This window comes from Rhea americana, unplaced genomic scaffold (genome assembly GCF_003343005.1).
Source record: "Rhea americana isolate MKP2758 unplaced genomic scaffold, rheAme1 scaffold_14, whole genome shotgun sequence".
In the NCBI taxonomy this organism is placed as follows: domain Eukaryota; kingdom Metazoa; phylum Chordata; class Aves; order Rheiformes; family Rheidae; genus Rhea; species Rhea americana.
Genome location: NW_028185483.1, coordinates 6,058,210 through 6,083,250, shown reverse-complemented (window position 1 = coordinate 6,083,250; position 25,041 = coordinate 6,058,210). Strand labels below are relative to the sequence as shown.

Genomic DNA, 25,041 nt, shown 5'->3' with positions numbered 1-25,041 from the left:
AATCATATAACTGTTTAGATAAATACATCACTCCTGCTAATACATCAATGATTTTATTGCTAAGGACATATGATAAACATTAGAAATAACTATTAGTTTCACTGTCTTCCAGTCATTTTTCACTAATGCTGCTAAACCCTCAGGTTTTAGCTCAGTTGGTTAGAACGTGGTGCTGCCAATGCCAGTGTCGTGGGTTCAATCCCCGTWCCKGGCTGTGCTGAGGGCTGGACTAGATGATCTCCAGTGGTCCCTTCCAACCTTACCATGCTATGATTTGATCTGATACACTATGATATATTGTTGATGTTGGCACGTAGCATTAAAACTTAGTTTTAAAACTAAGAACATTAAAAATTTAATTTTAAAAGAACGTAAGTTACATCAAAGGAAAATGTCCTTTACTATCTTTTTAGCAAAAGAATATTAAAGACAATCTTTTGATGGGTTAATTGAATAAAATATGAAATGAAAAGGCAAGATCTAGTAGCATTTTTTTTCCCTCAAGCATTACTTTGTGTATGTCCTGTTTTTATATCTGGAGAAAATTGCTTATTACAGGAATTTACTCTGTAACTTACTAAAAGCCTATCAAATGCAGTTCTCCATTACCTTCTGCCAATATTGTCATTGTCATGAGTATTTTTGGAGAATTTGAGAATATTAAAAATATGTACAAATTGATACCTGTGTCTCTGCAACTTACTGGTTGAGAGAAATTCTTTGTTTTGGATCAGGATTTTCAGGTCTAATGACATGAAAAAGAAGGAGYTAAAGGAAAAGCCTTACAGAATCGTCCTGGATTTTCCAGAATTTTTTAATATTAACATTACATTTAACGTGACTGAATTTGGTTTAATGTTCCACACAGCCAAGTCTAGCTCAGGCTTGGCTTAGTACTCTTCACATAGATATGGTTTTTACACACRTTATCTTTAGAGAGCTTTGGACAACATACAGTGTGTATAGGTGTGTATATACATACTGTTGCTTAGGCTGGCTTGTCCTCGGAGCTGATCTTAGCAAGTTATAATATCTACAAGTTGAAATTATCATTCCTAATTTAAAATATGTCGAAGTCTTTAGCTTGCTRTTCTTAATATCTTTTTGGCTTAAGTATTAGCTAATTTTAGTGAAGAGAATGAAAAAATAATATATATTGATTCACTTATGCCAGAGACTAATAATAGGTTTGTCATTTTTGCACTGTAATTCCATGTTGTGAAGCCACTAAATTTGGAGCATAGTTTCAAATTGAGCATATTCTTTTTTTAAAGCAGAATTTCAAATGACTGAGAATTTCAATTCATATGTAATTTAGATAGTTTAGACATGAATCTTTGTGCTCTCTGTGTACTCAGACTTGTTCTGCAATATCAGAAAAAGTATGTTAATACTAGTACAAGTTTAGGTGAGGTTGTCCCTTGTTTTGGACAATGGGATAATTACTTAGCAGCTAGTTACAGCAACACAGAACTCAGCCAAGCTGCTGAGTTTTCTCTTGCTATTTTCCGTACAGTGTAGTCACATGTGCTGTTTAAAGGATTCTGAGGCAAAATTTTATAGACTCAAAATATTAATCATAAAATAGATGCAAACATTATTTATACATTATGTCTTCTGAAAAAAATATAATCCTAGTATGATTACTTGTTTTTGATAACTTTGAACTTAAATACTCATGTAGAAAGTGTTCATAAATAATTGACTTAATGCTTTGAATAATTTACAGAGCATGTGCGCCAGAAGAAACCACATTTCACTTACTACACTTATCACTAATGAGAGAATATATTGATTACGAATTTTCACCAGTAAAAGTAAGTTCTAATGGAGCTGTGAGAGAAAAATGTGTGAAGGCTTTGTGTGTAAACTTGATCATTAAAATGACCTTGTGGTGTTTTTTTCCCCCCCCAGGACAAAATTTCCTTTGAATATGATATTGAAAGGATAATAGATGATTGGATCTTAATGGGTTTCCTTGTAGGCAATGATTTTATCCCTCATCTACCTCATTTACATATTAATCATGATGCACTGCCGCTGCTTTATAGAACGTATATGGCTATCTTGCCAGAACTTGGAGGTAAGTAAGAAAAAAATTACTAAGGAGAAATACAGCTGTAGAACAGGCTGAGATTGAGTGGAAAGGTTAAGTTCAAGCACCATTTTACTAATATTACAATAATGTTTCAGAATCTGTGCTGAAGTATAGTTTTAATCAAAAGCTAATTTTTTCTTTTCCAGTCTCCATGTCTCCATGACTATTTGCATTTTTAAAAATCCTGTTCTTCACTGCTGKTTTTTTCCAATAATAATGAAACAGAACCAGATAAGGAATGGGAAAGAACAAAAGCATCACTGAGTTTAGCTCTGTTGTCTCATTTCTAATAGGGTCTCTGAAGGATATCAGATTTTGTCATTTACCATAGGATTACTGTGCAACATACCATTGTTAGTAATTAGACTTGAAAATATTTTTTWAAAAAAAACAAGCCTGCTTTTGCTTCTTTTCTAGAGTGGTTCTCACRAAATAAGTATATCTTCATGTACTGTTTGTTCAGTATGCTGGTTGAGAAAGAGAAGGTGAACATGCACACTTGTGCAATATGTAGAAGTGTTGCATTTTCTTTTTCTTAATGGAATCAATTTAGTGCAAYGCATGTCATATACTAAGATGTTTTTTAGAGGGCACTGGGAATGTAGTGGATGAAAAATAACAACATATATGTAGTCTCTTGCTTTTATTCAGAGAGGGATCTTGCAGGAGTGTGGAAAACAACATGTAGACTTTTTTTGTTGTTGTTAAAATATTATGAGAGGTTTTGATAGGAACAGTAAGCTCAGTTGTGGAAAGTAGAAACATTAGCACCCCTGAAGTTATATTTGTTGATATTTATCACGTTAGAAAATTTAGTGTTGTAATACCYTCTTTAGACAGCTGGCAAGATTGCATTGTAATATTTATAGGGTTTCTAAATTACAATTTTAAACCTCATTTAGATTTTAATTAAAAAAAACCCTTTATTTTCCCAATAGGTTACATAAATGAAAATGGGCATCTGAACTTAAAACGCTTTGAGAAGTATCTCACAAGATTGTCAGATGTGAGTAACTTGGTAATTGCACTATGTAGAAAGCTGTAGTCCCTTTTACATAAACTTGATATAGTGCCTAAAATACATGATGTACATTTTACATATACGTATGTATATCTATATTTCACATATGTATATCTAATGAACTGCTAAATGGCCATGTTTACAGATGGTACCATCAGCTATTTTATCTTGAGATCCAATCAGTTGTCACCTGATCTTATAAGAGGAAAAAAAATGGAGTAATTTGCATTGTATGTTAATCAGCACTGAGTGAGGATTCACAGTAGATTTATAGTCCTCATTTTCCATTGATTAATGAGTACCAATACTGCGCAAAGTGTTCTGCAGACAGCATTATTCTTTGTTTCCTCTGCTTGTCTGAATTTTAACCTTTTAATTTCTTGTGGGCGTGTGGTTTGTAGATCATGGACTGCAGTATTTTTTGTAAGTTTTTTTTATGGAGATTGCTAGTAGAAAGCAGTGAAGTATTAGCATCTCTCAGAGATGGGCAGCAGCATTAATCCATCCTGCAAATGAGAGATGGTGTAGGTCAGTTCATATAGAAATGGAAGTGCCACAGCCATTTTCTAAACTTCAAAGGAGAAAATTCATCTGTTGCCCATTCTTCTAATTGAGAATCTTAAGACAGGGCTCACCTATTAAAGTGCTAAGTATGTTGCACAAGACTATCAGACCCAATATACCTCTATAGTTTGTAGAATCAATAGTGAAGGTTGAAAGGTACTAAATCTTTTTGTTACCTATTGCTACCAAACTGAAGGGAAATAGGACCTTGGTATAWGTTATATGTTGCCAAGAAAAAAGACTGATGATGTTAATCTGTTAGATTAGGTGTAGCTCTAGGGCAAAGCATTATTGTACTAGTGGCTCTGGATGTAATCTAATGCACTTACAAAAAAAAAAGTTGTTAATTTAACAGTCTAAATTCAGTTGTCCCTCAAGTATTTCTAAATTAACTTTAATCTTTCTGTGCAGTTTGATCGTGAACACTTCAGCGAAGTCTTTGTAGATTTAAAGTGGTTTGAAAGTAAAGTAGGCAATAAATACCTCAACGAGGCAGCTGGTATTGCAGCAGAAGAAGCCAGAAACAATAAACAAAAGAAACATAAGGTTAGTGTTTTACATGCTTAGTTCTGGAAATAAGAATGTTATTTCTAGCAAATCAATGATTTGTCTGCTCCAGTAATTTAAATTTCATAAAAWTTGAATAGCATAAGTCTCAATTTGGGCTTTTTTTGGATCAGAAAAGTAATAGAACGTAACGTTTGAGCAATTGCCTCTATGCATTCCTGGTCATGGTCATTCCTTGAGTTAACCCTGAGACCTTGGTTAACTCAAGGTCAAGCTCTCTCTCTTTCTCTTTCTTTTTCTTTTCTTTTCTTTTTTTTTTAATTTTGTAAATCCAGAACTTGGCCCTTTTTTGACAACTCACTTGGACCTCAACAGCCACAAAGCTTAATTCTTTGTGTATTGTAGTTAAACTTGCTGAGCTTTAAAATTTTACTTCTCAATGAAGAGCTTGCTGGAAGTTTCTTAAATATCTCAGTTACACTGATTGATCATTTGTACACATTGTTGAATCCTTAGTCTTGGTATTGGCCAAGTCCTTKGCAATAAATAGATAAACAGCAATTTGATCAGTGTTAGCTACATCAGATCTATTTATCAAAGTTGCAATTGGCAAATGGACAACAACATCTTTCTTAGAGAAATCCTTTCTCTGATTTTTATCTTTGCTCTACTGTCTTTGTTGTTGTTGTTGTTTTTTCCTGTTGCATATTGTTGGTTCTTCAATATATGCCTTGCAGAGGTTGTATTTTTCATTGATAGAGATTGTAGCATTAGCAGTAGGGAATTCTTTCAAGTTTAAGCTGCCATTACATATCATTGTCCTGTTCTTTAGTGCAGTTTGAGATCTGTACGAGCAAGACGTTAGCTCTTCCTATGTAAGATGTGCTCTGTTTTGTTTTCTTATTTACCACAGAAGTTTGGAGTAGCTGTATAGTATTAGCTAGCCATCTTGACTGCTTCTTTGAATGGCAGTGACAGTCAGGAACTTGCAAATCTCAGGTACAGGGGAAGAGGGCCTATTTAATGTCTGTGTTTATTAGCTACTCAGAGTGCTGTACACAAAAGTGTGTAGCATAAATTGAARTGAATATTTTGCCTGTATGAGTCTGTAAAACGTTCCTTCTGCCCTTATTTCTCACAAAAGTGATTTGAACTTTGTTAAAATTTGGTGATTTAAAAAAACTAAAACCCAAAGRTGGTCGGGGTTTTATTTGAGACTTCTCTTTCATCTGATGTGTATGGATGGAATCATTTTTTTCAGGCAATTGCAAGGGAAGGAAATGTAGTTTTGTAGGAGATAATATTAAATAAAGTCAGACATATACATCTTGATTGCAGTCTTTTCAGTTGTAGATTATATGGTTATGAGTTAGGTATGTGCATATTTATCCTGTATTTTTACTTCATCTCAAATATTCATTTAATAGGCTCAGGAAAATTCTATGTGTTTGGCTGCTTTAGAAAAAAATGAAGTTGTGACCTCTAAAAGTAAGTCTAAATTATTCCATATGCATTTAACAGAAACTTTTTAATTTATATATAGATTTGGAAGATCTATAAGTATTTCAGATCAGAGACAGACTTAATCTAAATGAAATGGTTGGGTAGCCAGCTTTTGGGAAATTAAAGTGCACATCACTGGTTTCTGGTAAGAATGTGTAGGGCTAAAGCCTTTGAAGTGCTTCTTATTTGCCCAGTATTTCCCTGACTAAATTAAAGGAGTGAATGAGTAAATCTTAAGCAATGTTTTGGGGGTTTTTTAATTATTTGCCTAGGCGTTTTGCTATATGAATTGGGACAAGTGAAAAGATTTACTGATTTAGAGTTTTGTGTGGTTGTAGTGTTGTTGATTGTGTTTTGAAGCACACTGCACTTATAAGAAATATGTTTTGCTCATATAGTGAAGTGTGATGTCACAGATGTATAAATATTGTTCAGTGATACAAGACAATCTTGTTAAAAATAATTTTTAATTCTGAATGTTTTAAAATTATTTTCATTATTTTATTTATGTTTTTATAAATAGGCTACAGGAAGCGTTGCATATCTTTACYTAAAACAAAAAAATTCCAAACTTTCTGCATTTAAAGTTTCAGTTTGATTGTTTTATGTTACTTTCTGTACAAGGAAAGAACAAGTACTTCAACTGAACTGAGAAATAAAGTTAAAGCATCAAATAAAAACTGAATATCTTGAAACTATTATAATAAAGAAGTTAATGCTAAGCCAGTTTTTCATGGCTTCTTTTCCAGATGTGGTAGAAGATGAACCAGAAGATGATGATCTTTTTGAAACTGAGTTTAGGCAATACAAGAGAACTTACTACATGACTAAGATGGGTATAGAAGTAGTTTCTGAGTAAGTCTATGGTGAATTATTTTTTTTTAGAACACCAAAGACAAGTCTTTCCATATGTGTAAYACAAATGAAAATATTCATCCATGTTGAAGGCAGACGAGAAGAGAAGTACTGTAGCTGTGATGCTTCTGGCTGGTGAAAGAAGAGATACAAGTCAGGTTTTTGTGACAAGTRTTTAAGGACCAGAGAGAGAAAGAGTCTATTAATATTGAATGGTCTGGAAATTTTTGTATGCTGTTGAAAATAAGAAAAACTAATACTAATCCTCTCTTTTTTGTTTAAGTGACTTCTTGGCTGATCAAGCTGAATGTTATGTCCAGGCAATACAATGGATTTTGCACTACTATTACCATGGAGTTCAGTCATGGAGCTGGTAAGAAAAGTGCATGTTTCACATTGTATGTTGGGAACATGTAATATAGTTCTGCTTATTTCTGATCTGTAAATGCTGCAGTATTGTGATTAACTCAAATAATTCAGCAGTTTTTCTTCTCTAGGTATTATCCTTACCATTATGCACCTTATCTGTCAGATATTCGCAACATCAGTGAACTCAAAATCAAATTTGAGCTGGGAAAACCTTTCATGCCATTTGAACAGCTTCTTGCTGTACTTCCAGCAGCTAGCAAAGATTTATTACCTAAATGTTACCAGGTAGGGTGGAACTTAAAGTGTTCGTCAGCCATTTTCTATTTTTATTATTTGCTTTATTTTGAAGTAATTCCTTTTTGATATTTTTACATGTCCTCTTAGTTATATTCTACCTCTAAATTTAGATGTATGATTAAATAGTTCTACTTCCTACTGTCCTTCATACATTGTAAAGTAAGTTAATAAATAMAAAATTTTGAACTCCCTAAGTAATTCTTGAACAGAACAGTTAAACAACAGCTGTTTATTTCCTTTTCAGGCTTGAGCTGGCTTTAGTATCAAACTTGCTTTATCTCTTTCTGAAATGAGTGTTAAATTGTCTGTGAAATTGTTTGATTCCTCTATTGTGTTTTCCTAGCATTTGATGATTAGTCAAGATTCTCCTATTATAGAATATTATCCACCAGATTTTAAAACTGACCTAAACGGAAAACAGCAAGAGTGGGAAGCTGTAGTATTAATCCCATTTATTGATGAGGTGAGTTTTTTTTTTAACATTTACTATCTATAAAAACTTGCAAGCAAATCTCCTAGCAAACTTCTTATTTTATCTACAGTTAGAATTGCAGTTAGGTGGAAGTTTCAATTAACACTTGATAAAAAACATGGAAAAATACAAATGTTTGTTGCCTGGAAACTAAAGGCTAGATTAAGTTAGTGCAAGCAAACTTAACTTTAATTGGGAAAAGTTCTGAGTAAGGAATATGGGCTTTCTTTTTTGTTATTTGTTCTTGGTTTTAATCAGATAATAGTTTCAGACTTTTTGAGAAAAAAAAAATCTCATTCTAAAAAACATACACAGGTATAATGCTTGTAAGTGGAAAAAAAAGGAAAAGAAAAGAAACAAAAAACTTTTAAAAATCTCCTTACAGAAAATCATCTCTTCACATGAGCAGAAGACCTCAAGTGCAAATTGTACTATAAAATGTTCAAAACAGTAATAAAAGAAATCAATTCTCCTTTTGCATATAGGATGACAATTGCCATACATTTTTATCAACCTAAATTTAAGTGCATCAAAGAGAGTGGATGAAAATAAAAGTGCAGATTTGATATTAGGATATATATAGGTGGTGGTGTTTGCCTGTTGATTGTTTCTGTTGTTCACAGTGAAATGTTGATGGGATTTAGACTCCTCAGAAAAGAGGAGAGTTATTCGAATGACTAGTATGTACTTGAGGCTTTTTCCATTGTTATTTTGCAGAATAGAAGAGAATTTTATGGTTGCCTCTAACATGTTTTTAATATTTCTTTGTACGTTAAATGTAAAAGGCAAAATATGACTAGCACTTCAAAAACATATTTTCAGAATTGTAATCTTTATCCTCCACAGCTATTCCATTGTAATTGTCTAGTTTTTCAGGTGGTAGGACATGGGGAAAGGGAGGCTGCGCTTAGACAATGGCATTAACCAGAAAAGTGCAGGTATCCACCTTCCTAGGACAGAAGTTTTTGTGCACTTTTTTGTTGCCAGTTTCACCTATGTTAATTTCTTTTAAATTTAGAAACGACTGCTGCAGGCCATGGAATCATGTAATAAGTGCCTAAAGGAAGAAGAGAGACGAAGAAATACTCACAGTGCTTGCTTAATGTACTGGTATGAAAAAGATACAGATTTCAAGTACATGTCACCRTGGCCAGAAAAATTCCCTGCGATAGAAAGATGTCATTCCAGGTAATACTGTTATAAYTGTTTTAGAATAGAGTAAAAATAATTAGAATACCTTCAATGGCCTTTTTTAGCCAAAGCTTTTATATGCAAATATATACACCAGAATATTTTGACATTACGTTGAGTAYCATTTATTGTGAACAGCAGAGTAAAATTAGTTGTCTCATTTCTTCAAACTTCACTTTGCAAAGCAGATGAACTGAAGTTATGTCAGCAAGAGCACTTGAGAGAGTTATTAAACTTGGTAGCACATGGAGGGTGAAAGACTAGTATACTAGTATACTAGTAGACTAGTATAAATAGCCAAAGATAGTAATGATTCATCAACAATCTAATTCCAGACCATTTGTAAACGATTGTCAATATTTGGATCACTATCCAGTACAGAGAACATAACGGTTTTGTTCATTTTCCTCTCACTGAAAATAGCCAKCTCTCTTTAGCACTAACTGAGGTGTCAAGACTAAATAGAAATAAAATGTTAATACTAACCAAACTTASACAAAATAGTGGAGGAATGGTTATTGCAGGAATACACTTGTTGAACAATGAATAGCTATAAAGGCGAATCATTCCGTGTGTAATCATTGCTACTTTAGAATTTGAATATAACAATGAAAATTAAAATAGCAAAATTGTGCCATACTTAAGCTTAAACTTAAGCTTTGCGTTATTTGTAAGAAATAGTAAAAATAGCATGGTGCAAGATTTTACACAAATGGCTCAAGTTAATTGCCACCTTTTAGAAAAAACAAAGGGTATGCTAGTTTGTTAAAGTCCAAAAGTGCTTTCTAGAGCCAAAGGTGAATTTGTATGAGCAAAGTTTTTTTGTAATTTATTTTTTAGGTATAAAACAATTCCTTTGGATGCCTGGCATGTAGAAATAACCCACAATAGGATAACTAAAATCAACAAGAGTGCATTATATTTCTGTGGATTTCCGACTTTAAAGCACATTAAACATAAGGTAAATGAGTTCTCTACTCTGAAATTTTCATTTGTATTTAATAGATTATTACATAAGATTTCAAGTAAGTTTTAAGTTTTTTGTTTTGTTTTGTTTTTTACTCAGTTCTATCTTAAGAAGAGTGGCGTACAGGTCTTTCAGCAAAGCAGCCATGGAGAAAATATGATGTTAGAAATCATAGCTGATGAGAATTCAAAAGAACAGGTAAGTGTTTGGCTTTTAAAAAATACGCCTGTCATAAAAAGAMAAAATTTCTTAAATAGTCAAATTTGGTATTTTGGTTCTTTATCCTCTTGATAATGCATTATAGGAGAAAAATAATTAGAGTAATATTAAAAAGTTTCAAATATTTCAAAAATCCAGCAAGCATTTATTAAAGAAAATCTCCTATATTGATTCAATAATTCAAATCAGTGTTTCCAGATTTTTGTAAAATTTGTTTAAATAATAATGCTTTGGTTTCAAAATGCGCTTTAGTTATAAATATATAAAATTTAATTAATTTTGTCAATGCCATTTATAAGGTAGATGAGTTTACCTCTCATTTCATAAGGTGAAATACAGTTGTATGCCCAAGAATGAGTGAATGAATGAATTGCTGGAGTAAGAACTCTGGAGTTCTTAGCTCTTAATCCAAAATTTAGATCATTAGATTGAAGCATTCTCAGCGTATGTTTGAAAAATATCAACTGTGTTACTTCACACTGGAAAGCTTTTATTGACTGTTGTCAATATTAACAAATAAATTTCATTAGGGTTAACATGATAAATGTGTGTGGAGAATATTCTAGAATTCTGGGAATACGCTGCAGTAATTTGTTACAGCTCGGAAACGCCAGAGACTCTGAGGAAGAGAACAGACTATTTTGAAGTGAAGGCAATCAGCTGTCTTCATATAAGGAGTTAGTGAGATTCAGTCCGTACTAATAGTTGAAAATGGTATAAGGGCAAGCGAGCAAAGCCTGCTAGCAAACTCCAGACTATTATCTCCGTATTTGGTRTATATAGGTGTATTTTTTTTCACCAACAAAGCAGACCTTCGCTTAAATGAAACAACTTGACAGAGGRGTTAGAGGAAAGAGTTGAGGCAGAGACACTGAGAAGCAAATTTTTTTTTCGGAATCCTTTGAAGATTCAGCACTATTCCATATCAAAAATATCAGGTAGCAAAAGACAAAAGCAGGAAAAGAAATGGAAATAAAAAAAAATAGATGGGAACATGGAGTGGAGAGAGGAGGAAAACAAGGACAGAGGAAGGTGAATATTTAAGATACGTGGAAAAGAGAATTGAATAAGCTAAAAAGGATTAAAAARTAGTGCAAATTCACTGGAAAAAGAACATAATGCGAGACCAAAATTACATATGCTAGGAAGGGTAAAAACAATGCTAGACATAAGTGCTACTACTTTRTTGCAGTAAGATGCAAAAGTAAAATCTGTAAGACAAAATATTTTAGCAATCTCAAAGTGTGTTTTCAGTTTGAGTATTATTATTCCTAGAGACACAAATAGTTCTAAGTGATTTAGCAAAAGACACAAAAGAAGTCTAATCCAGATATGGAAACACAGATCTCAAATACTGTGCCAGATATAAGAAGTCTCACCTGAAGTATGATACTCCATYCTAAAAAGTGAAATACAGTTTTCTTGATCATTTCTAATCAGAGATTATACGTAAAATACATTAAAAAGATTAAATAAGCAAAAATTATTCTGCAAGAAATGCTTTTCTTTAACTATAATAATTTTTAACACAAATATACCGTTCAAACTTTTTAAAAATCATTTTAATATGTTAAAAAATTAGTAACYTGTGTTTTTTCCAGACTGTAGAAAATGTTGCCAGTTTGATACTTGGAAAGCTTGTTTTTGTTAACTGGCCACACCTTGAAGAAGCCAGAGTTGTTGCTGTGTCAGATGGAGAAACTAAGTAAGAGAGATTTCATAGATGATTGTTTTATTCAATGCAAAGTTTCTGTACAGCCTTAGGAACTGGTTTGGTTTGAGTACATATGAAYAGCAAATGAGACCACAGGTATCAGAAGCTGCTTGGTGGCAGAAGCTTTGTTTAGTATTGTTTTGAGGTTTCAGTGTCTGTRTAAAAGCCCAGCCCTCCAGTATTTTGCTCTAGGTGCAGAAGTTACATGTGAAATCCACAGAGAATAGTATAAAGGAGAACATTTCTCTAGAATCTTCCTTTCAAAAGATGTGCTGGTATTTTTATAAAAATCACACAGTGTGATCTGTTGTGAAGTGGGTAGAGAAATCTGTGCTACAAATTTTCCATATCTTAGAGTAATTTCTAACTGCTATAAGTTCTGCTCTTGACTGGTTATGTCTAGATTAATCCTATTTGGGTAAATTCATACCTGTTAAAATATTCTCAAGGTTTTATTTGGAAGAACCACATGGAACACAGAAGCTTTACATGGGAAATGCAGTGCCCCCAACTAAAGTGGCATATGTTGGAGATAAAGAACAAAATGCATGGTTAAAAGAAGTGCAAGGAGTTTCAGAACAGTAAGTAACTTTGATTTTCAAAGTGTAACTTTGCATTTTATAGCCTGTGTTTTATTGCTGTGTTATAGACCTAATTAGCAGACAAAAGTTTTTGTATATGTGATGATAAAAGCTAATGAGTCTACTGGAATAAAAGAACATAAAAATAAAAGGATATCTGTTGAAATTTCAAAATGTGTATAGTTAATTACTTAATATTTAAAATTAGATGATGTTATGAAAGAATTCTCAAATGAATGAGTTACAATATTTACTTTCTCCATCAATTTTCTCATTCTAGGCTTAGTAATTCTCAGTTGTAAGTAGTATATAATGGTGTTATATAACATCAAGGCACAACTTTAATAACTTACCACTGTTAAACTTGATTATAGTTCACACTTTTAGAGTGTGGGTGCCTAGTAGAACTCAACTGAGTTACAGTACCTTGACATGTTGTTATCTGTCAATTGACTTAAATGCCTTAATTGCCTTTAATCCTCCCCACTGTAAAGGTAAAATGTRTTACATTTAACTACATAGTGATGGATCGCCATTCACCAATAGGTAAGCAATTGGTTAAGCCGTTTTTCTGGCCATTTTTTAATAAAAGTCAGAGACAAGCTATTAGAATCCCTTTGTTAAGAGGTTTTTTGTTGTTGTTATTTAAATAAGTCAATTCAACCTTGTTGGTTTGTATATTGTAATCAAACTGAATGTTCTATTTTGTGTTCAGTTACCAGAGAAGAAAAGGAATAATTATTCATGAAACATCAATAGTTGTGTATGCTCAGTTACTTACTGGTCRTAGATATCAACTAAAACAAAATGGTGAAGTGTATTTGGAGAAGCAGTGGTCAAAACAAGTTCTTCCTTTTGTTTACCAAACTGTTGTCAAGGTAAATATACAAGTTCACTATCTTCTTGCACATAGCTCCTTCTTCCATTAAGGGGAAGAAAAATGCTCCTTTAAAGTAAAAGAATAAAACAAAAATGAATAAGCATCTTAAGATTATGTGCCATTTTTTATAACAAAAACACAAAGTGCCTCTTAAAATTGTTTAAAAGGGAATTTTGGGTGGCAAAGATTTTGTCACAGAAGTTTACATAAACTATTGCAAAGTTTAGAGATCTTACTGAAAAAAAGATGTATTTTTTTTTTAACTGATATTTTGGATGAAGTACAATAGTTGTGCTAAGTTGTGCTATACCAGCTAGCATAGTTGCTTTTGTAACTTCATTTGTAATATAGCCTTAACTTCACTGCCTTTTAAGAMTCATTCCAGATTTGAAGAGGATACTTTTTAAATGTTTTAGAATAAGCAGTAATTTATGTGAACTTTTTAAATGATTTTACTGGAACTGAAAGATAGTTAACTTTAACAGTATGAGTTTTGTGTTTTTCATGTAGGATATCAAAGCCTTTGACTCTCGTTTTTCAAACATCAAAACATTGGATGACTTGTTTCCTCCTGGGAGTACCGCCTTTATGCTGGGATCTCCTTACTATGGCTGCATGGGAGAAGTTAGTTCCAAGATTTCTTTTTCCCCTCTAGATTTCTGTATTTTCAAACCTAAAATTATCAAAGGTACTATGTGGCAGTATTGGTCACTACATTTTGCTAGCTTCCTTGGTAGTTTAGTCAGTATAGGGATTCTGACAGCCTCTGTTACTGACATAACAGGATAAAGAYGGCATAGTTTGAATGCACAATTATTTTTAGTAATTATTGGGGATAATTTTCAAGACGTAGAGATCCCATTTGAATGATTTTTAGTCAAAGATTCCTTTAGTTTAATGTTGTTTGTCTGGCTCTGTAAGGAAGCGGTGTGTGGGTCAAGGAAGACATTTTTGTGCATATTGCAGCAAAATTGTTAATAAAGTAGACTTCAGGGTGTAGTCTCTCTGCCTTTTTTTTTTAAGAGCTATTTAATATATTTTGCTTTTCTCCGAGGTTCAAGATTCACGTGATGTAATCACAGAAGGTAGAATTCGCGTGGTTTTCAACATTCCATGTGAACCCCAGCTTGATCCCTTAATACAGAACCAGCATGTAAGTGCTTCTAGTTTTGTAATACAAGCTTAAATGTGCTGTCAAATGTACTCTGCAATGGTAAATGTCTTTAAGAGATSTTTCGATACTACTCATTTGCCCTTTGCATGAAAATCCTTATCCTTATCCTTTTGGAATAGCCAGTGTTTTTTGTTTATCTGTTTTTTAAAGAAATATTCTGTGAAATACAATCCTGCRTATGTTTTGGCCAGTCGTCTTGGAGTAAGCGGATATCTTGTCTCCAGATTTACAGGGAGTATCTTTATTGGAAGAGGAGCAAAGAAAAAGTAAGTTTATTTGAGAATTTTGATTGTAGAGAAGCTTGAAAATACTAATTCTAATACTCTGCAGAAATTCTGCAATGTTTTAATGCTGCTGTTCTACACAACAATATATAGCTGCAATCTCTGATCTAAAACTTTCTTTAGAGTATCTTCGTTGTAAATTAAATTCCTGTGCAGTGGGTTTCCCTCCTACCATATACATATCATTGTGTTAATTATTGATTACTGGAGTGTTGCCCTATTGGCTTTAGTGTCTTAGAAAGGCCAAAAATTTGCCTTTCGTAGTTAGCTCTTTCCACAATTCAAGCAGGAGTTTGACCTGACAAAACATTTTGGTTCAGTTGTGTCTAAAATTTATTCTGGTTTCATTCAAATTGACACCTCTAACTATTAGTTAATGATTGTGTAAGCTTAAACTAATTTTCACTGGAAAAAATAATATTTAAAAATAAAAGATAACTGACATGAGGGTAGCTAGTGCTACGGAATGGAATTTCAGTCAAGGAGAAGCTGTAGACACTTATCTCCTGCCAACCCTTTGGAAGCTGGGCACAAAATGTGTTCCAATCCCAGAAGCAAAACTTCCATCCAACTCCACAAACACATTATGGAGTTAGAGAGCAGGAGAGGGGTTATGGGAACAGCACTGGAAGAGCTCTCCGACAGGGATGCAGAGATGGCTAAAATCCTTTTGCCCTGATAAATCTGTTTCATTGTTTACATGCAGCTCAAAGTTGCAGAAGAGCACACAGCAGCATGTTTATACAGTGCAACATGCCAGTCAGTTGCTGAAAATTGTCTCAGACTAATGTGACTGCCTACACCAGTGTCTAAATACTTGCTGGATCACCACAAAAGAGAATGGGAATCMCAAAATATGGGAATAGAGGAGATTTAGAGTTTGCCTCAGGCATGTAAGAAAACTCTATGTTCTGCGTACATCTCTGCTAGGACATACAAGATGGAAAAATCTACACAAATTTTGTAGTGCTTCTGTATCTTTGTGCTTTTGAGGAATCCCTCAAAGAGGAGCTGATATTCTCTCAGTAGATTTCTTTATAGTAGAGCTATCATCAAACAAGGTGTTGCTCCAGGTTCATAATTCCAGGTATTTTTACAACAGTCTTTTCTGCCTCAGGCAAGAGGTGAGGGAAATGGTGGGTTTTTTTTATTAATATGTAAAACTGTCTCTCTGAGTAGATCATTAGGCTAAAATACTTTTTCAGTTGAGCATTTATTTACGTAAAAACTTTTCTTTAGAAGTCTCCTCAGTGGAAGTTCTCTGCAACAGCCAGCCAGTGGAAGGAGACAACAAAAACACTATATTCAAAACCTTGCCAACTGAATGGGAAAATAAATTTTGATTTGGTACAAATCAACTCATATGGGCAAAAAAAAAAAAAGGCATATATCCCATTTGTGCCGCTAAGAGTAAAAAGTGGAATTGGGGTCCAATTTCGTTGTACTTATAATTGCTGTAGCATAAAGGAATAATAATTGTATTTTTTTCCCCCTAACAGTTGGTTAAGACTAAAACTTCTTAAAATGTATAAGGAAAAGATCCCTATTTCTCTGAATGTCAGAACTGTGTTTTTTTAGGAAAACTCACTGAAGTAGTGTTTGATGCACCAGCATTTTCTTGTGACTTAATGTGTACATGTGCTCTACTATTGTTGAGGGATGTGCTTCTACATCATGGGAAATGCCAGGCAAATTGTGATTGATTAGATCTCAGTTAAGGAAGGGAAAATATTCCCTACCCTCATTTTCAGTAAAGTAAGATACAGCTACCATGGTACAGCTGAAGTCCTGTAACGTTTACAGTTATTGTGATACAAGTAAGTAAACAGTACAATGAACTGCACTTTTATATTTTTTTATGTCTAAGAATGTGTGTGTGTGTGTCTATGTAGGTATATGTGCATATATTATTGCAAGTTAATGAACTTTTTCTTATTTCTAGTCCTCATGGAGATCACAAAGCAAATGTGGGGCTGAACCTGAAATTCAATAAGAAAAATGAAGAAGTTCCTGGTTATACTAAGAAAGTTGGAAATGAATGGATGTATTCTTCTGCAGTAGAACAACTACTTGCTGAATATTTAGAAAGGTAGATATTGAATATGGACTTCATATAAACTAACCAACCTCCTGTCAGTTGTAGGAGTTTGTCCTTCTGGACACAGATCTTGTAAGAACTGATGAATTTGCTTTTGGCAATTGCTTGATGGAATTTCTTCTCTTCCAATATCTTCTCCCTCCAAGACAGGGCATGTTAATTCTCCAGTTTTTCAGTTTTGGTGAAGCATACTTAGGATAGAGTAATTTTGTCATCAGCTTACATTGACAAGTGAACAGTAAGACATTAGTTGTAGTTTAAAAGAAAAAAATCCATCTGGACTCCAGAAAATTTTGAAGCCCATCATAATCTGTTTTGGTGAAGCTCTTATGTGCTTCTGTGCTGCAGGTGAAACTAAATCTGTGTTCCATTTATCCACTCATTAGGGTGCCTGAGCTATTTAATTATATAGCCAAGAATAGCCAAGAAGATATATTCTATGAAGATGACATTTGGCCTGGCGAGGATGAGAATGGGTAAGCCATCTTTTTTCAGCTTATTCTAGAAGAAAAGAAGAGCTGACAATGCTGAAACTAGTGGTGACCATTTAGTGACTGCTGAGTAGCTGAAACCTTTCTGTTCTTTCAGCATTATGATTGTTCAGTCATCACTCTGATAAAATTATCAGCYTGTTGCACATTTCAGTTGGGGAATTGAAGTCTCTGTCAGACTCCTATCTCAAGTCCAATAAATGGGAAATTTAATTTTCAGTGGCTGCTTTATAAATCTTGCTTTTAAAGTACTCTTCAGTGTTGCATAGATGTGAAGTAGTCACAGAATCAAGAAAAGATCATCATTGGAAAATAAGCAATAATTATTTCAAGTGTTTAAAGTGATTTTCAATGTGAAAAATAACACATACAGAATCTGAAGTGCTTACACATTTTTGTATGCAGTCAGTTCTGTGGAGCTCACCCTGTATTTTGACATCACTTCACATAGTTGACCAACTGTGTACCTACCTATTCAGCTGACATTTACATTTGGGAGCTGAAAGTAAAAAGACTTTTCAGAAAGGAAGACAGGGAGCTAGCTTGGTTCCACATACAGTATAATAAACAATCAAAGAGCTTTTATTGCTAGCGAATACAACGTGTTGATGGGCCTGAGTTGGTAAGTCTGCATGATCCTGCACTGTACAGGACTTTGCCAGGTGGACATACAATCACAGGACTTTTCTGTTATAAGAATCTCCGGACTGTGCTCCATTTTGCTATAGAGGCGTGCCCTGAAGTTCCTTCTTACTGTGTTGTGAGAAACAGCTGGTCACAGAGCCGTTGATCAGAGCCGGACGTGGTTAGTTCATTGGATACAAATTTAATTTATGGGGTAGACTTTACAGACTGAATACTTGTAAATAATTTCTGGATTTGAAAGGGTTTTCTTGGCTGAGACAAAATTTCAGAGGTTATACTTTTGAAACAGTATTGCATGATTCATATATATATATATATATATGTATTTATTTATCTCTATTCTAAACTCTTAAAGCAATTCTGGTTTTTGTTACTTCACAAATGTATACGTTTGTGCCTATGTTGTAGTACGTGTCTGAAAAATTGGGGAATGTGGCTATGTGTTTAGCCAGTGTAAATGATTTTAATCAACAGCCTTTATATTTAGGGCTGAGAAAGTTCAAGAAATTGTTGCCTGGCTAAAGGCACATCCTGTTTCTGCTTTGTCTCGCTCATCCTGTGATTTACAAATTTTGGATGCGGCCATTGTTGAGAAAATTGAAGAAGAAATAGAGAAATGCAAGGTATGCAGCTTGATACCATTGTAAGCAGTGATGAATTGAAACACAGCTGTTCATTATTTTTCAAGTTTTTGAATTAGAATAAGATGATTAAAGATTATTTATCATTCCAAAGAAAAAGAAGATAGACTGTAATGTAAGAGTTGAACTTAAAATGTAAATTGTCGCAGGAGGAGGAGGAGTGCATTCAGAGGAGCGCATTAATAATCTTTCTGCTCTGGCTCTTTCTTTTTAAGGTAACTGTAGGCTGTACTCTGAACTCCTCTGCCTTTCAGTGATTTGAGAAAAGAATAGATCTCAAAATAAATACTGAACTACTGAAGTGCTGTTTCCAAGTGCAGTCCCACCCTTTCTTCCATTACAGTTTCTCTCTGACATGAAGAAAATTGGGAAGTAGCTTCCTCAAGGATACAAACCAAAAAGGGGCCAAGGAAGTTACTAAAAGAAAAGTGAGAGGCAAAGCCACATGAAACAGTGGCTGATTTTCTTTGAAATTGCTTGGAAGGACACAAAGATGAAATTGGTGTGAGTTCTGGAATTAGTCAAAAAATACAAACTCTTCAGTAGGAAGTCAGTCATGTTTTTAAAAATTGGACCTAATCATCTCAAATACCTCATGAATGCTGTATGTCTTTATCTAAACAAAAGAATGTCTGCATTATATCTTCAGATGTTTTGTTAAACCTAAAACTCAGTTTTAATGACTTTCTGTTCCTTTTCTTTAGCAGAGAAAGAGCAACAAGAAGGTGCGAGTGACCGTGAAACCTCACTTGCTATACAGAGTAAGTGAAATGAAAAGCTTTTGTTGAAAATGAAGTTGTATTTATTTTATTTAAATTTATYAGCCTTCAAAAAGCAGAATTGTAGAACAGTATTAATTGAAAAAAATCATTATGATACCTTCTAGAAAATCAGTTTGAAAGTGAGTTTCCCACTCTAAAGGGAAAGAATTTCTACTAACTACAAACTCTTTCACATATTGTACAGACATTCTGTTCCTTTTTTTTTCTTCTATCCTTGCGGCTTCTACAGTTCTCATTCCTTTCACACGTGTATAATAAAGGCAGAATAAAAATGTACTTTGTATTTGTCTTTTTCTCCTTATTCCGTTTTTTGTTCAGTTCTTGACATCTGACCAGCTGCTAATATTGCTGGGTATTTCACAGATACCATGTTACTGATACAGGCAGGTATCACTCACTAGTTTTATTTTGGTTCTCTTGATCCTCTTGATCTTTTTTGTATCATGCACAGCATTCCAGCTTCCCAAGCAGTGAGTCAGTGTTGCAAGAAAAAAATGCATTTCTTTGCTTTGTGTTTGGAGGAAGAAGGCTTCTGTGTTCTTAAAATGCATTTATAACAATATAGGAAATACAGTATAACATAAATTTTCTGAAAAAAAAATGTTTAATAATTCTCATCTTTTTTTCCTCCCCCAAACACTAACATAGTCTTTTGGTTATTCCAGCCTTTAGAACAACAGAATGGAGTTGTTCCAGATCGAGATGCAGAGTATAGGCTGTTTGACCGTGTTGTCAATGTGAGAGAGAACTTTTCTGTTCCTGTGGGTCTTCGAGGTACCATTATAGGAATTAAAGGAGGTAATATTTTCTTTATAGTTACAACATTATAGCTATTTTATAGCTAAGCTAATGATGTGAAAACAGACTGGAGAATAGTTTTGTATAAAAAGAATTCTCACCTAAGAAGCCTACGGAGCTCGAAGACACTAGTGCCATATTTTCTGTTGTGAATGCAACCTACAGGTCTTCACTTTTAACTTCATGTGTTAGGCAGCTGTACTTTGAATGCAAAGTTACTTATCTTTTGTTCCTTCTTAATGCGAAAAAGGCATGGAGAGCAATGAAAAAAGAGCAAGGACTGCTAAGTGGAAAGTAAAGGAAGGAAGATATGGACAAAGTAAAGAGAAATAGAGATAGCAGAAAGAAGATGAACAAAGTATTTGCCCTAATGCTTGCATTGAATGTAAATTCTATTAAATGTGATTTGTATCTTTATTTGTTTTATTTGGATTTTGAATTTTGCTCTGTGATATTCCATTTCTGTTACATGAGTTGTATTTATATGTTCTTTGACGCCAAGTCTCTTTCAGGTAAACAAAAGGATTCGCCAAAGCAGATGTTACCTAAAAGTGTGAGATCCAGTAATAGAAATTGTTTACATAGGCTGGCATTTTAGCTGTTACTTTCTCATTCAGTCTGCTTTCAACAGAATCTTGAATAAACTAGATTTGAGTAAGGCTTTTTAAAGACAGATTTTTTCCTCTACAGTTAGTGTATATTAGTAATGATTTCAAAGAAGCATTAGCCTGTTATTATGAGAGCAATATTTATTAAAGGTATTGTTAAAGCTGTCACTTTCAGGTTGCCTAAATGTAARGATGGTTTGTATCTCCTTTCTGATGTTTTAATATCAATGAGACAATTGTGACATTTGTAAGACACATTGGTATAAGCTGCAGTTCTGTCAACCGGTCCATAAGTTGCTGTGCCTGGTACCTTTCCATTAAAGGCATATTTAAAGGGTGACCATATATGACTTCCTTTGAGAAGAATTTCTGAATTGCTGTTAATGAAATTCTTCATTTAAGGAATAAGATATATTTGTTGCTAATAATTTAGAGGTTTTGGTCTCTTATTTATTGTATAAATAATTCAGAATTTAAATTATTTAATTGAAGATAACCACTGTCACATATGTAGGATGACATTTTACTTCATTTTCCATAGCCAGTAGAGAGACAGATGTGCTCTTTGAAGTTTTGTTTGATGAAGAATTCCTTGGAGGCCTAACTATAAGGTTTGTGAGTGGAATTTCATAGTCATTTCATGCCATTGGTGTAGATGCCTTAAACTGTTGGCCTTTGGTTTGCGTTTATTAGTATTTTTACTTCTTTTCAAGCCTTTGTTTCTCAAAGGAGTTCGTCAGTTTTTATCCTGTGAGATTCTCCATGAGTAGGGACTATTTCTATGAAGCATGGTATATTTTCAAAATGTTCTTTAGGCTTTTTTGCCTCTTTAGAAGTTACTACCTTTTAGAAAGCAGACATGAGCCAGCAGACTATAGCATTAGATCCAAATGTATTTTTAAACAAATATGTAAGAAAAAGGTTATTATGTGTATGTCTTTAATATATAGATTAAAAAATTATATAAAACAATCATTTGTTTTTCTGAAGGAGTGACTCTGAGCTACCTGTAACTGATACTTAGGCACTAAACTCTAGCTTGTGTTAACCCTGAACCATTCCTCAGGGAAGCGGAGGCATAGTTAATGATTTTATTTTAAAGAATGTGGTGACTCTTACGTACCTAAATAAGCAGCTACTTACCAATGGCTTTCATTCTACTGTTATTTTTAGATCAATGATAGCAGATACAGGAGAATGTTACCTATTGATGTATTTAGCAAACATAACAATCCTATTCCTTGCAAAAGTGGATTTGTGTTCCTGAACACAAATTATCTTCAGTATTCTGAGACTCAGAATCATAAAGGAAGATATACAACTGACTAAATGCTGCTTAACTTGGGCTTATAATTCTGCCACCAGTTTGAGTTTTCATCTCAGCAAAAGGAAAATAATTTTTGTTCAGTTCATAAATGTTTCACAGAAATATTTACTACAAGTCTATGCTATAAAAATTCACTCCCCTATAGAACTGCTTCAGCTCAGTGCTAAAAAGAGCTATATAAGTTCAAAGAGTAATTGTTATTTTCAGTGTTTTGAAAGCCAGAGGTAGAAGTGGAGCACAATGGGACCAACAATGTGTGTAATAGTACTGGATTTCAAGACTGGATGTAGTTTTCAATCTCTACTGATCAAACTTGAATCATTGCATTTTAGCATAGAGGTAACAGTGTTGTCAATTTGGATATATTGTACAATTAAATTTATTGAAACAATTATTTAATTTGCTTTTCTTTAGGTGCTCACCTGCCAGAGGTTATCGTCTGCCATCAAGTGCCTTAATTAATCTATCTCATGGCAATCGGTCAGAAATAGGAAATCAAAAACTGACGGCCATAGTTAAACCCCAGCCAGCTGTGAATAACTACAATTCATATGCATGTGATCTATCATCTGTATGCTCACAAAAAGTGCATCTGGGAGGTCTCAACCATTCTCCTCGCTCCCTTTTTGTTCCTACTCAGGTAAGCATTTTCTGTTTCTTTTACACATAAATATTTTTCCACCTGAGTTATGACTGTGGTTGTTATCCTTGTTGGTACTGATAATTTCATTCATAAGTTAATAATTTAGCATTAGGGTAACCTGTATTTCTGAGACATCAGTTTATGCAATAGTGAAAGTGACCATAAKTTCCTGATTGACAGCTGTCTGTTTTCTTGAGCAGGTTCATCTGGGTTTGCAAGAGGCAAATAGTTCATATAAGTGACACCACAGTTATAAACAAATAGTTTGTTTTGACAGAGATGCAGTCATTTTCTTAATGCTTTGTTCCAAGTAATGTTACCTGTAAACCAAGGTTGTTTGTCTGCTCAGAAAGAGAAGATGTAATTTTCTTGTCTGTTTGCTTCTTGGTAATGACTTACTTCATTTGAAAATATGTAAAGCAAGAAAAATGGCAGAGAGGTGAATTGCAGGTTCTCATTGGTTTAATTAAACTATTTTTTATTAAGTTGTTTCTTTAAAAAGCTTAATGGGTAACTTCACGTTATTCTCCTGTTTGAGAAGAATTGTCTCATATTTTGTAAGTCTGTAGAAGAAACAGTATTTTCCAAAAGAARATTTAAGCAATGAAACACCTTTTTCTTTTTCTTTTTTCTTTTCTTTTCTTTTCCTTTCCCTCCCSTTGTCCCCTCAATAATTTAGCAATTGAGTGGAAGACAGCATTACARTCTCAGGGCTGAAAATCAGGGCAACTCCAGTTCACTCCAGAAAGGATCATTTTTGAGTGGCAATCAGAAAAATAAAGTGAGTGTTAACAATTTATTTAGCATTGGACCTGAATGTCTTAATATTTATTTTGGCACATTCTAAAGAGTGATAGTCCTTTCCTCATGGTTAATAGGTAGCACTGTTTTCTAATATCAGATGTTTTAGTTCAGGTACAGATTGGAGCAAAACTTGTAGAAGTTTATGAATTAGTGATTTCCTGTATTATTTCRTTTAGATACTAGATTTTCAAAACAGCTATTGTTTATAGAGCTGGCCTTCAGTTCTCTTGTAACATAACTATAAGGTTATTAAGCAGTTGAACTTGCCTGGTAAGTGCTTACAAAATAAGGTGTTAATAATAAAATTTAAGAATGCTACCAATCTGAGAACATGCTTTTGAAACCCTTTTAAGTCATCATCTTAGTTTAATTTTACTCAGTGATCTTTTCCATGTTGATAACTTCTAAGAATAGTAAGCAAACATAACCACACAAATCTCAAAACAAACTAAGCTGATTAGAATTTAAGAGTGATTCTTAGAAGTTGTACTATAAATAGATTGCAGCCCATTTTCAAAAATGAAATACCTGCAACTTCTACTAGTTTCTGTCATCTGACCACAGTTAACCTTGGACATTTGGATCTTAAGAAACTGTTTGTATATGTTTATCTGTTCAGAAGTTGTGGTTACAGCTGCTGAGTTGTTGGGATGGTTTCTTATTTTGCTAGCCACAGAGTAAGCAAGATGATGAATTCTGCAGCATATGGCAATCGTTGCAGGGTTCTGGGAAGTCTCACCACATTCAACAAAGTGTGCATGAGAAGGTTAGTGTAAAAACTTTAAACAGCTCCCTGGAGTTCAAAATCTAAATGTACTTAATTTTATGCATCAGTTCATCTCGCTGAAAAATTTTTCAGTTAGCATTGAAAATTAGCCTTCTGGATCAAGTTATTGGTATGCAGGGTATGCATCCCTCTGGAAAAAAGTAATGATAAGGGACTAATATGTAAATAATAGATGTGTAGTCTTCTGGTTAAGCTTGGATGTTTGAATTCCTAGGGTRCAGTTCTACCTCAGGAAATCAAGTTGGGAACTGGCAATCAGTTCTGCAAGCCAGGCTTCAATGAGAGCAGCCTTAAAGGCCAGCAAAGAAAACAGGAGCCATATAAAAAGTGTAAGTACTATAAGTAGAAACTTGGAGAAAACTTATTTCCTTATCTGACTTCTGTTGAAATACCTATTGAGTTTTTGTAGTTATTGGCAGAAAATAATATATTACAGTTAGATAAGCACTACATTGCACATGTTATTGTCAAACATGGCTCTTGGTTTGTGTATTAAACTATTTCACACTTAATCCTCAACAGTTTTAACMAAGCTCTTCATGGTGTTGACTTTCCACTCACCTGATTAAAAGCCAAGGCTTTTTTTTGTTGTTGTTATTTTCTTTTTATTTACTTGCAAATAGTCATATTTCCTAGAGAAAAATAAAATCACRGGTATATTATTGCATACATTTAATCTTTATTTATTTTATCCCACAAGAAAAGTATGAATAATAGCATT

General features: G+C 33.6%; 1 protein-coding gene across 2 annotated transcripts in view; it reads left to right on the top strand.

The window, feature by feature from the left end:
• XRN1 (5'-3' exoribonuclease 1) overlaps positions 1-25,041 on the top strand; it is a 43,304-nt gene that overhangs the window by 7,203 nt on the left and 11,060 nt on the right. For both annotated transcript variants that reach the window (XR_014895031.1, XM_085298636.1), the window contains exons 7-34: positions 1,730-1,817; positions 1,915-2,083; positions 3,037-3,104; positions 4,095-4,229; positions 5,618-5,678; positions 6,443-6,548; positions 6,832-6,921; positions 7,046-7,202; positions 7,558-7,677; positions 8,705-8,874; positions 9,718-9,838; positions 9,944-10,042; positions 11,665-11,768; positions 12,227-12,358; positions 13,074-13,236; positions 13,749-13,862; positions 14,293-14,391; positions 14,563-14,678; positions 16,639-16,785; positions 17,181-17,270; positions 18,418-18,553; positions 19,276-19,332; positions 20,019-20,151; positions 21,301-21,370; positions 22,501-22,726; positions 23,409-23,510; positions 24,204-24,299; positions 24,535-24,649. Coding sequence is in view for 1 of the 2 variants with exons in the window: in XM_085298636.1 (XP_085154762.1) it covers positions 1,730-1,817; positions 1,915-2,083; positions 3,037-3,104; positions 4,095-4,229; positions 5,618-5,678; positions 6,443-6,548; positions 6,832-6,921; positions 7,046-7,202; positions 7,558-7,677; positions 8,705-8,874; positions 9,718-9,838; positions 9,944-10,042; positions 11,665-11,768; positions 12,227-12,358; positions 13,074-13,236; positions 13,749-13,862; positions 14,293-14,391; positions 14,563-14,678; positions 16,639-16,785; positions 17,181-17,270; positions 18,418-18,553; positions 19,276-19,332; positions 20,019-20,151; positions 21,301-21,370; positions 22,501-22,726; positions 23,409-23,510; positions 24,204-24,299; positions 24,535-24,649 (3,284 nt within the window). In the remaining variant the exon portion in view is untranslated. The remainder of the gene's footprint in view (positions 1-1,729; positions 1,818-1,914; positions 2,084-3,036; positions 3,105-4,094; positions 4,230-5,617; positions 5,679-6,442; positions 6,549-6,831; positions 6,922-7,045; positions 7,203-7,557; positions 7,678-8,704; positions 8,875-9,717; positions 9,839-9,943; positions 10,043-11,664; positions 11,769-12,226; positions 12,359-13,073; positions 13,237-13,748; positions 13,863-14,292; positions 14,392-14,562; positions 14,679-16,638; positions 16,786-17,180; positions 17,271-18,417; positions 18,554-19,275; positions 19,333-20,018; positions 20,152-21,300; positions 21,371-22,500; positions 22,727-23,408; positions 23,511-24,203; positions 24,300-24,534; positions 24,650-25,041) is intronic.